This window comes from Lemur catta, chromosome 10, assembly GCF_020740605.2.
Source record: "Lemur catta isolate mLemCat1 chromosome 10, mLemCat1.pri, whole genome shotgun sequence".
Classification (NCBI taxonomy): domain Eukaryota; kingdom Metazoa; phylum Chordata; class Mammalia; order Primates; family Lemuridae; genus Lemur; species Lemur catta.
In genome coordinates this window covers 72,322,293-72,335,545 of record NC_059137.1, presented here as the reverse complement: position 1 = coordinate 72,335,545, position 13,253 = coordinate 72,322,293, and the positions used below count along the sequence as shown (strand labels likewise).

General features: G+C 33.3%; 1 protein-coding gene across 1 annotated transcript in view; it reads right to left on the bottom strand.

The window, feature by feature from the left end:
* Positions 1 to 846: 846 nt before the first annotated feature.
* The window catches only part of VPS13A (vacuolar protein sorting 13 homolog A), a 197,911-nt gene continuing 185,504 nt past the window's right edge, over positions 847 to 13,253 (bottom strand). Inside the window, exons 69-72 of the mRNA XM_045562601.1 lie at positions 7,678 to 7,763; positions 4,700 to 4,823; positions 3,195 to 3,269; positions 847 to 1,078 (exon numbers count right to left, since the gene is read on the bottom strand). Of these exons, the coding sequence (XP_045418557.1) occupies positions 1,028 to 1,078; positions 3,195 to 3,269; positions 4,700 to 4,823; positions 7,678 to 7,763 (336 nt within the window). The 3' untranslated portion in view covers positions 847 to 1,027. The remainder of the gene's footprint in view (positions 1,079 to 3,194; positions 3,270 to 4,699; positions 4,824 to 7,677; positions 7,764 to 13,253) is intronic.

Sequence of the window (13,253 nt, the reverse complement as noted above, 5' to 3'; positions counted from 1 at the left end):
ATGATTTTTGGTCTGATGAGCTGTACATTAAAAGGAGTGATTTTCACTTTCACTGTAGAGAAAGCAAACCAGAAATTCTCAATCTATTGTTAACAGGACCAATTACTGGGTTCGATTTTAGGGTACATACATTTACTTATGAGAGGCAGACTATTCTGAAGTATAACTACTATATCTAAGATGTCGGGAGTTTATTTCATGTTACCAGTGATTAGAAAGTAGGTATTGTTAAGGCATTAGAAATTTTCCTTTGAAATCAGCAGTCTATTAAAAACATGACCTGGGTAAACTAAGTAGGGCTGGAGTTGGCTTGAGGAAGTATCTCATAGGCTCTGAAGTTCTGAGAGAGACTTTCCTTTTTGGGGTATGGTAACTCATTTCTTCAAGCTTTCTTAAGGCAAGGCTTGAAGAAGTATTATTCAATCTATGTTAAACATTATATAAAAAGATTGTTTGTCATAATCATGCTATGCATTTTAAGTATAATTCAAACCTATCCTTTATTTAAAAAATAAGGAAAGTAACACCAAAGTATTTATCTGTAAAAAGAACTTCATGATTCTGAAGAAATCACCACCAAAGTTCTCTTCAGACCCCTGAGGCAATGTTTGATTTGATCATTTACCCATCAGTCAGGGAGTTTGAAGAAAGCATGATAGAAGTTTAAAATGCAAATTAAGAACATTAAAGTTGGTTCCATGTAGAGACTAATTATGGGCAACCTCTACACCATTGCAGAAAATAACTTGGAACAAATATTTGAGATTCATAAAAGAAATGTTTCTTCTTTTTTAAATTAGAATTATAAACAGATTCATGATTCAAGTTACTAAACCAAATGGATCTCTGAAGAGCTGAAATATTTTAATCACATAGCTGTTTTACCTGATTCTGATTTTTTGTAAAGCATCTACAATACCAGGTACTTGAAATTATTTCTGTAATATACTTCCCAAACAGGTTTTGGAAGGTGCAATCTAGAAGCTATAATAATCTATGGCTGTGTGTCTGCAGGCAGTGTTCTCCATCAGAGGCTTGGAGAAGGTTCTCTTGCTTCTTCTAGCTTTGTGAGGATCCACTGTTGTGGGAAAATAAACCGACATTTGCTTACTTCAATGAACTGGCAATGAAATAAAATGTAATGAATGGAAATCTAGAAGTTGGCTTTCCAGTTTTAGTTAGGTGTATACTAATAGCCAATACATAAAAATTATCCTATAAACAGATCACTCACTTAAATGGCCCAGATGGCTCAGGGACAATGGCACTGGGTTTGATTTAATAGTAGGAATAGTGTTTTTCTAAGGTCTTTGGACTTGGATGTTTATCTTCAGAATAAGAAAAATGAAATGAACCCTCCTGAGAGAAAAGGGTAATTTTGTCAGCTGGATTGAATAACCAGCACAGTATAAAAATTATATATGCAAAATTCCATCTAACTTGTGTCAGTTCTGTATCATAAACCTCCATGATTCCATATACAGCAGCAGTCTCCAACCTTTTTGGCACCAGGGACCGGTTTCACAGAAGGCAATTTTTCCACAGACCGAGGGTGGGTAGTGTGGGGTGTCATAGGTTGGGGAGAGGTGGTATGGAGCTCAGGAGGTGATATACGGCTTGTTTTCTAATAGACCATGGAGCTGTACTGGGCTATGGCCCGGGGCTTGGGGCTTGCAGATATATAGGATTCTACTGATTGAGTAGGAAGGCATATAATTCTACAGTGGGTAGCAGCATAGCAAAATGCTATCTTATATGCTCTCACAATACATTTTCTATTCTAAAAGAATTTGAAATTACAAAAATAAAATATAAATGTAATGCAAACCTTTCTACCAATAATGTCTGTTATTATTGGGCCTGCATAACAGATAAAAGACTTGGGGGTGATCCTGGGGTTATTTCAGTATAAAAAGATTTAGCAGAGATGTTTGTACCTCTTTAACTTAAGAAGAATCTAATAAGAATAGCCCTAAGATAAGCAGAGAAAGAGAACTGAGTTCAGTAGCCTTCTCTGGATATTTCTGGTAAAGCAGGACGATTAAAAACCACCTCTCTGGGATAAAGTCACATGGTGACAGGGATTAAATGGAAAATGTATTACAGAGAAACTGAAATATGTGGTAACGTCCTTCAATGACATGAAAGAAGGAAGCCTAAAAGTCTTGCTATTACCATGCTCCACTCTGTCTCCCTGTTCCAGGTGACATGCATATTAAGGCTCTAGTTACTTTATTTCTCATTGTAACCTGCCCCTTCTTTTCTGTTTTCTACTGTTAGTATGCCAGTGTTGCCTTATGTCACAATGTATGGACAGAAAATTGCATAGCACATGCTAACTGGTCCAATGTATGTGTGTGGGGTAGGGGTAGGCCCCTAGTTTGGGTCCAGATGTGATAAGTAAACTGGTAAATAGTCATACAGAGACAGCACCATGGAGTTGTATAAGCCCTGTGCTGTAAGTTGCACAACATGGTGAATGCTACTCAGTGTCCCGGAAAAGCATCTTAGTTATGATCAACAAGATCATAACCAGTTTCACAGTCTTCATTCACAACCACTTTCACAGTCTTGACAATATACATTGTTGTAACTGCCATACTCCCTAACATACATATGGTGCTTTTCAGTTCATATCATTCCCATTTTGAGGAAACTGAGGTTAACTGATTTCCCTCAAGATTTTACAGTCAAGAAGGAACAGAATTGGCATTCAAACCCAGATTTTCTGACTATAGGCCTGGCTCCCTTTGGCTTGTACCATGCTATGGTAACTTTTTTTTAAATCACTGTAGCTATGCAGTACAGAACTCAACAATGTGGGACTATACTTTCCCTGCTGGAGCTGATAGATTTAACACTGAAATGTAATAATTTGTCGCCTTTTTTTTGTTTTAAACAAAGTACTGCAGTTAGTATTTAAAAAAAGATGAAGCAATTTGGTTTGAAAAGCAAGTAGGTGTGCTGAATTGAATCTAGTGAAAAAAGTTTGGGGGAAATATTATCTAGTTATATATAATAAAAACTGTCAAAATACAAAAACAAAATTTCAAAAAACCCCACTTATCTACGTTTAAAAAATAGTCCATTTACTTGGCTTTTTTTTTTTTTAATTTCCCTAAGAGCTGGAACATTTACATGGCTTTGAAGTGAATAGCTCCTATCTGTTTAAATAAAAGATTCATTATATTTACCCTAGCATCCTCTGGGGTCCTGAAGTTAATTATTTTTCCAAACTCTCTGGCATGGAATACAGACTTCACCCGTTCCTATAAACAGAATAAGTAAATTCATTAAAAAGAAAATCCAGTTGTAGAAATATAATAAAAAATGCCATAAAGCTTTATTAGTCTATGCTTAAAGTGCCATCTTATACAAATCATACACCTTAAAAAGTCATGAATGAGGAACTGAGAAAAATCAAAACAAATGGAAAGGAAGACTAGATCCTAACATACGATCATCACTACTAAACCTAAGTTAAAAAGCTTAAGGTGAGATTTCAGTTTATAAAGCCATAGAAGGTTGATGTAAAGGACGGGAAGGAGGTAAGTCAGGGGGTAGTTCCGCTGCTGTTCCTCTCCAAATAATTTCTCAGACAGTTCTTGATATGTGGCCATGGAATCATAACTGAGTCAAGGTCAAAAATAACATACACATGTGTATGTATGCATATATACATACACACATATGTGTTAATGGGGATGTGTATATGTATATATGTGTGTACTTCTGACATTTTAAACCAGTCATGCTGTAAGAATGTAGTTTGGAATCAAAGAAATCAGGGTGGGTCCTAGATCCTAGATGATTTTCCTCTACTGTTTATACTCTTTGGGTATTATGTTTAGTATTTGTAGTGGAGAGAACTGTCTAAGCAGATATTAAGCATTTGAGGGACAAATACAAAGAAGTGAAAGTATTGAGGACAAGGATGGTGTTTATCTCTGTAACTATGCATAAGGTCACAGAAGAAACAACGTGGAGGTTTTACTAGTCTTACAATTCCTATAATTCAAATATCCATGAAAATATAGATTTCAAGAGAAATCAGATTCTTCTATTAAAAATAAAATGGGCCTGGGTCATGCCTGTAATTCTAGCACTTTGGGAGGCCAAGGCAGGAGGATCACTTGAGCCCAGGAATCTGAGGTTGCAGTGAGCTATGATGATGATATCATTAACTTATCTGTTTTGCATGTACTCTAAGCCTGGGCAACAGCAGAGCAAGACCCTGTCTCCAAAAGCAAAAAACAAATGAACAAACAAAACCCAAACAGGCTGATTGCTGATATAAGGTCTTAAGAAAAGGTGGAAGGGGAAGAAATCAAGGAGATAAGAGGAAATGTAATACTCAGAAAGGGAAAAAGATATGAAAAAAGCCAGGAAAGCAGTATGAGCTAGAGCACAGGCTAACAGCCACTATCCATTATTTCATATGTGGGAAGGTGGAGTTCTATAACTGAATACAAAATGAGGCCCCAGGAATGCTATTGTCAATGTAATAGCACAGAACATAGCACATTTTTTCTTGTCCTAGTTTTCTTTTCTTTAAGCCTGGGTAAGACAGCAGATGTAAAGGAAAACCACACCAAGTCAAAGCAACATCTATAAAAGAGCCAGAAACATTAAAAAGTAAGGAGGATTATTTCAAAGTTATTTTCAGTGCTAAGTTTTCAAAAATATCTATTCAACATACCTTTGCTTCAATGCGTAATCTTCTCCCATCAACAATGAATGGCTCCTTGGTAAATTCGTCAAAACTATACTGCCACTCACAAGTAAGCTGTCCAAATGTTCCCTTTGTTACAAACAATACACCACTGCAAAAAGAGGAAAAAAAAAAAGGAAAAAGAGAAAGAATCTGCTTTAAAATTGAGGCACTTATATCCAATAACAGCAGGACACACATTCTCTTTAAGTGCATATGGAACATTCACCAAGATAGACTATATTCTGGGTCATCAAAAACCTTAATGAATTTAAAAGAACTAAAACCACATAAAGTATGTTCTCAAATCATAATGGAACTAAACTAGAAACCAATAATAGATAACAAGAGTATTTCCAAATGCTTGGAAATTAACATACTTCAGATAATCCATGAGTCAAAGAAACTCAAAGGAAATTAGAAAACATTTCAAACAGAATGAGAATGAAAATACAACATAAAACTTGGGTGATGCAGGTAAAGTAATGCTTAGTGGGAAATTTGTAGTACAACATACGTTAGAAAAACTGAAGCACATATAAAGTTCAATATATAAGGCACTTCATAAGAAATAAGAACCAATCAGCCAATATTTGAAGGAACCTTCATGTAATTAATGCTTTAGAATGAATGCTTTTATACTAAGGCTCCACGTAATATATTTCCCAACCTATATCAGTAACAGGCTTTTTCTAACCATGTTGAACAGAACCAACATTCTGAGAACCTTGTGTTTTTTATGGGTAAAATCAAGTCTCATTATTGTCAATTGTAGATGAAAATTTCAAAAAGCATCATCTTAGATTTTTAAGTCATTTCTTGTTTTCCTACTTTGAGGAAAGAAATCAAGAAATGAAAATACATTCCGTCTATAATAATTCTATTTAGTCCTTCCTCCAAAGGTCTTTCTTCTCAATTTTTCTTTCCGGTATAAACATCAACTGTAGGTGCAACCAAAGGTTTAAGTAATATACCAGGTCTGTTGGAAAGTATCCAGCCACGTAACATGAAAAATCGTATTAACAATGGCTGGATACTTTCTGGACAGACCTTTTATACTTCAAATTAAGGGACTGAGTTAAAGAAACATCTGGCTCCTGGATAGGATAGAAAAGGAGAAAGCTAATCAGGACTTATACCTCTCACCTCAATCTTCCATCCCTGTTTCTCTCTTTCACTGATCCTAAATTATAGGGCCTAATGGAACAAACCTAGTGGTGCTCCAGTATATCTCCAACCATGTGAAAAAGCAAAGACAGGCCAATGTAGCAGGTACCTAGAACTCCTCCTGATTCAAAGATCCTTTATCCTCAAACCCAAAACTTACAAAGAAAAGGAAATCCGAAGTGTAAATATCACCATTTAATCAACTACAACTAACTTACTTCCCTTATTCTGTGAATGTACTGTGGTCTCATTTAAAGAGGTCTATTATGTGGAGAAAGTAATTTTAAAAATGTTGCAAGATTTGGAAACAAACTATGTAATTGGCTCGTTTAATGAGTCACTTTTCCTGTAGTCAATCAATGAAGGAAGTTACTCAATACATGATTGAAAATCTGTAGGAACAAAAATGACTGCTGAGGCAATACCTGTAATTACAAAAGTCTAGAGACAAGTTAAATGTAAATTATGATACATACTTCTAAATATATATTAGGCAGGAATTTATAAATTCAGAAAGATTTCCATATGCTGACATGGAATAAACCTCAAAAATATACATTTCAAGTAAAAAATTAAAACTAAGTACATATGGTGTGTATAACAGACTTTCAATTGCACTGAAGTACATATGTGTGTACATCTGTATAGGCACAGAATATTTCAAGAATACAAAGGAAAGAAGTAAAAGTGGCTGCCTCTGGAAAGGGGAACAGAGGGACTGGTATCTGGGATGGAAAGTTATTTTTACAGGTATAACTTCTAATACTGTGTGAGTTTTCCATGTGGTATTACTTTTTAACTAAGAAAATTAAGACAGGGCTGTAAATTTTAGACTCTGAAATTATTAGGATTAAAAACATTAAAAATAACTGCTAAGTAATCAACGTGAACAAGATGCTTATATAATTTTACCTTTCAACAGTAAACAAAACCATATAGATTTACTGAACACTCCTCCTTTCTATCTAGCCATAACTTCTCCCCTTAGTCACATTTTCACGTTCTACCACCTAGAAATCCCAGTCTTAATACTGCACTTGCTCATTCCTCCCTAGTTTAACAATAATGACTCCTGCACACTTGCTCCTCTAAGGCTATACAACTGTGTATTTTTTTCTTGCTTTTTTTTTTTTTCTTCAAGAGACAGGGTCTTGCTCTGTCACCCAGGCTGGAGTACAGTGACAGGATCATAGTTCACTATAACCTCAAACTCCTGGCCTCAACTGATCCTCCCACCTCGGCCTCCCAAGGTACTGGGATTACAGGCATGAGCAACTGGGCCTGGCCTCCACTGTGTATTTTTGCATATACCTCCCTACTATCTACAGGTCTACCTGGAGATGTCACTGTAGCTGAGAGTATCCACATAAAATTACATCTGTTTCTGCTGGTGTATCCATTTATGTAGTCAATTTATACATATTCTAATGAATAGATACCACCAGAGGACTGTTGACTTCTGGGACAATCTAAAATTGTATACTTTTTCAGATAGGAGAATGCTTACCTTTGAGAGGATAGCTTTACGGAATTTCTGCATCCATTTGAATTGGTTATAACAAATACTAAAATATTTATAATTATGTTTGTATATAACTGTGTTCATCAGTATGCAGGCAAAAAACTAAACATAAATTTATGCAATGTTTTAGGAGCCAGGCTCGTACAGCAAGAGGACCTGAGTTAGCAGGAATCAGTGTGTCTATCTGAAACAAAAGGTGAATAACAACTTCTTCACCTAATGAGTGGCTGTCAGTTAACCCCTTACCAAATTACATTAGAGAAAGAAATCAAGTTACCGTCTGGTTATCATTAACATATCTGTTTTATTGATCATGACATGGGTAAAATATTTGTATTTTGCAAATCTTCCATTTTCCATGACCTAAAAAGAAAGTGAGAGACTGTGAGAAAACTGATAAAATTACTACTTTAACGCAAGTAATGCCTTATGATCCTCTAAAAAACATTTCTTAATGGGGATAAATCATTAACATACAGTAGATATACATATATCAGAAAAATGATTTAATTACTCACAAAATCACTGCTATTTCCTTTTAAAAGCATCTACTTGTACTACTTTATTCAATATTACTCAATTCAGCAATACCAATGTTTAATGCTAGATTTTTAGAAGATAATATTATCTTACAAATTGTAAACTTAATCTAATGAGGTATTAAACTATCACAGTCATTTTATCTTGTAAAATATATTAGTATATGATCACATCTGTACAAAAACATATGTAAACACTAACACTTACTTAAACATATGCATCACATAAATTAGTATTAATATTAGCCCCTGCTTTGCCTCCTTCTTGGAAATTCCCTATCTGCCTTACAAACATGCTTTTCTTTGTTAATCTCACAACTTACTCAAAAATAAGGAACAGAGAGTTTCTGGACAAACAGGAGACCCCAAGGCCTACTTAGCCTATGCAACAATCTTTATTTTCAAGACTGTTAAAACATTATCTATGATATTGTTAACAATTCTTTGCCCAGAAAATGTAAACATAACCATATAAATATTTTAAATTCTATTTTCAATAATATTTGCTCTGAGAATGAGTTAGCTTGGCTATTTAAAATATATAGCAGGCTAGATTACTATTTTTAAAGGCAAGAAATGCAACTGTGACTAAGATCCCTCGAGAAGAGGCATGCCATGAATTTAGCCAAAATGTGAGAAATCTTTTAAGAAATTCCAAAAAAAGATATAAAGGTTTTAGGAAATTGTAGAAAGCTAAGAAGTAACTTGATAAAAATCTTGGTATAGAAGGCTGATAGGATAGCCTTCATTTTTATTGGTAACAGAAGTAAAAAAAAATACATACATGATAAAGTTTAATTTATAAATTAGGTACATTAAGAGATTAACAATAATTAATAATAAAATAGAACAATTATACTCATATACTATAATAAAAGTTATATGAATGTTTATTTCTGGACTTTTTCATTTAATATTTTCAGCCCATGGTAACTGGAAACACGAAAAGTGACCACGGATTAAGGTGAAACTACTGTATTAAATAATTTATAAATTATGCAAATGAATTTGAACACCTAGGTGAAATGGACCATGTTTTAAGAAAATATAAATTATTAAGAGAAAGAAGCATCATATGTTAGAGAGGAAGAGTAGAAATTATTTGCAGTGAATCTGGAAAACCTAAATATACAAAACTGACTATCAATTTGGAAATGGAAGAAAAAAAATCCTGTTTACAAAGGTAATAAAAAAGATAAATATTTACAGATAAGTTTAACAAATAGCGTGCAGATCTTATGTGATAAAAGCCATACCACTCTATTGAGGGGAATAACAGAAATCCATTTCTTACTCTTGGATGTAAAAATTCATTATAATAAAGATGTTATTCACCCCCCCAATTTTTACACACACTCTCTCTCTCTCTCTCTCTCCATGTGACCCTAAGATGGTGGTTTTTGGAGGAAGGGATGGGGGGGGTGAGAAGTGATTTGCCAAAATTTATATTTAAATTTATATAGGGAAAAATGTGATAATATCCAGGAAGTTATGAAAGGAGAATGAGAAGAACTACATCTAGGAGACATTAATACAATTTATAAAGTTACAGCACTGAAACAGTTTGGTGCTGGTAAAAGTATATATAGACATATAAAAGTAAAGAATACAGATTACAGAAACTGATCCATATATATGTACATAGGATTTTATAAAATCCTATATATCCAAATGTAGGCAATTATGAAATCAAGATAATATTTCAAATTAGTAGGTGAATACATACATTATCAAATAAATGGTGTTTTTAGACAACTCACTGGCTAAAGCTGGATCCTTACTTCTCTACACCAAATTACTTCTACATAGATCAGTGATTTAAATATATAAATGACTATGAAAGTACTAGAAAAGCTAGCATCTTAATAATCTTGAAGTGAGAAAGGCTAAAATTTAACAAAGTCCATAAAATATAGCATAAAAACACTTGTAAGTACATAGAAATTAAACACTAATGGATGGCAGAATAAGCAAGTAAACAGAAATAAAGCAAAACAATACATAGTCAAAGGATAAACTGGGAAAATATTTGTCCATACAGAGATATAGAGCTAATTTCATAATACATAAAATTCTAGCAATTTGAATAAATCAACAGAAGAAAAATGAACAAACCAGTAGAAAAATATGTAAATAATGTGAACAGGTAGTTTAGCAAAAAACAGTATCTAACCGATAAACACAAGAAAATGTTCAACTTAACTCAAAATCCAGAAAATGCAAATCAATTTAACCATATCCTTTGATTCAGCAATTCCACTGCTAAAATTTATCTTATGCAAACGTATACCAAGATATACATATAGGAACTTTCACAGCAATACTGAGTTAAAAGTACAAAATCTAAATATTCATTAATAGGGGACTAATTAAATAAATTGTGGTACAGCCATACAATGGGACCTTATGAAGTCATAAAAAAGAAAAAAAGCAGATCTATGTGTACTGATAGAGAGAGATGTATAATATATATTACGTAAAAATAAACTATATTACTGTCAGAATCTATAGGGAAAAAAAGCAGAAACACATATATTTACATGTGCATAAGAAATTTCTGGAAGGGTACACATCAAACTGTTAACAGCATTGATCTCTGGGTTTTTGAAGGGTAATGGTGGATGTGTAAGCAAAGCTTTTACTTTTAACTTTATATCCTTTTATTCTGTTTCAGTTTTTTGATATCTGAAAAGAAACTGGTTTACAAAGTCTTTCCTCCGTTCAAAATGGCTAAGTTTTAAAATCAAGAATACAAACGCCGACTTCCTCAAGAACACCGTTACTAATAGAAGTCAAGAGTCTACATATTCCATTAATAGATCATAACCTTCAAATAATTTAATTTAAAAGTTATGGTGCACTCCAAGTATCCAGCTTCTATTTCAATATTAAGTTTGGGCATTGCAGTTGAGCCCACCTCTCATTACTTTCCACTTTTCAGATCCAACTTAAATCTAACCTATGCATATAAGCAATTAAGTCAATTTCAATTGTCACAAAAGTTAAAACAAAATTTAAAGAGTTAAATTCATACAATGCTTTCTGGAGTTTATCCAAAACCTTAAATGCAACACCTGAAAGACAAATGAATGTTGAGGTCATAGCAGTCTGCTTTGAAAGAAACATAATCAACTCTATCTTTTGTTATTAGAGTAAATATATTTGAATAAGCATCAAAGATAACTCATTCCACAGCAAAATCTTGCTGACCAGTCTCCATTACAAACATGTAAGTAAATAAGAAATAAAAACATTATAAGCAGAATCCAAAACTTTGAAACTAAATCCACAGAAGAATGAGAGGACATGATAGCTTAATCTGCCAATATCATTTTCTATAACGTTTTAGAGAGTCTACAAACATCATGCTTTAGTTGTAATTTTTTGTCTAATTATTTCACTTTATAAATACGTCATATATTTTAGGAAAACCCCCTAGAATTTTAGACCGGAAAAAAATGTTACTGTTTGTTCAAACCAATCTCTTCCTTTTACCCATGAAGAAACGGAGGATCAGGTCAGTATCTAATTAATTCATCTAAATATTCACAACAATCTTGTGTCATTAGTTACTTGCTTGGGGTTAGCTGCAAAACCAGGCTCAGAAAACTGGTTTCTTCACTTCTAATTCCAGTACTTTTCACTAAACCATGTTTCCTCTCACGGTATCAGTCACACTTTCCCCATGGTACCTCAAATATGTCTTTGATATCCCTAGATGCTGGCAGTTGCTGAGGCAGGCTGTTAAGGCAGCTTATGTTGGCTGAAATTTGTTTAGGTCAACAGTGTCCAAAGAGTTTAGTGTCAATATTCCATCTTTCCTTCATCCCAAACAGATGCTAGGTATGAATGGTTCTACTAAAATAATTTGTGATACTCTTTAAAATAAATGAAGAATTAACAAAATCAGAATTAGGAATTACCACATAGGGCATACACAGAAAGATCAAGATTTGTCTGAAATATCAAGGAATTAACTATAGTCAATACTTTAGACATGTTAACTTGATTTATATGCTTTAGTGGTTAGAGGAAAAACATTTTTTGCCTTATTCATCAATGGTATATATGAATTACCTGTCACAGTTTAAGAACGTTCTAAAAGAAATAAACAGAAACACAGAGGAAACTGTATTCATTATATATAATTGTTAGAATCTGAAGGCAACAGTTAAAATGTATGGTTACTGGTAAACAGGTCCCTTTTGCATTTAGAAAAGATGAGTATGTAAACTGTACTTTATTAGATGTAAATAAATCCAAACCAAATTAATCATACATTCAGAAACAAACAAACAAACAAAAAGCAGGAACTTGAAGGATAGTAGTATCAGAGTTACCCTCTACTAATATCCTTATTTCCTGTCAGGTAGGTCCCAATAAGAACGTAAGCTAAAAACCATAACAACACAGGAAACATTTCTAACACTCTCAAATCATCTAAATGTTATAAAGTAGCAGAGTTCTCTCTTTTGTAGAGAACAAAAATACTTCTGAAACAACAAAGCAAATTATAAAAAGATAAATCACTAACATGGAACGCTTGAAGTCCCAACCAATATAAAGTGCTAATCATCTGTGGGAAATATATTCAAGAAAATTTAAAGGGTAAGAACATGTAGTTCAGCAAAACACAAAAACAAAATGTAATCCCAATATCTGACTGTTTTGAAAAACAAGTGTTTCACAGAAGTATGAATGAGATTTGTTTAAAGACAGCAAAAGTGGAGGATTTAAAAATATTAAATTTATCTAGGTAAAAGATAAAGAGCAAATGCTGTCAAGCAAGAAAATTTGCTAGGTAACAAACGGTTTTATAGATTGGCTGATTTGAATAGTCAGGAGATGACAGGGAAAGAAAAAAAGGTTTGGAAATAGATGTAATTCAAAATTTAAGCTTACTTTCAAAAATCAACAAAATTCAGGGGGTTAATTGTTAAAATGGCAAATGCTGCCATTTTTCCATTACATAAGAATAAACAACTTGTTCAAAACAATCTTTAGAGAAAAGCTTTCTTGATAAGTATAACTTTTCCTAAGAGTTATCTGATTAAGGTTTAGGAATAAAGCATGTTTTATTAATTCACTTCAAATCTCAGACTTCCACAACATAGGCAGGAAAAAGGTATTTAACCTAGCTTCATGATCAAATATAGTAGACATTTATTAGCTCAGAACTCAGTGATTTCATAACAGAATAAATATAATCAAGAGTAACGAAGTGACACGCAGCTTATCTTGTAAGGCAAGTTGGTTTCAATAAAAATCAAATCTCAATAAAAATCGTATCTCACTGGCTGTGTCATCAAATCTG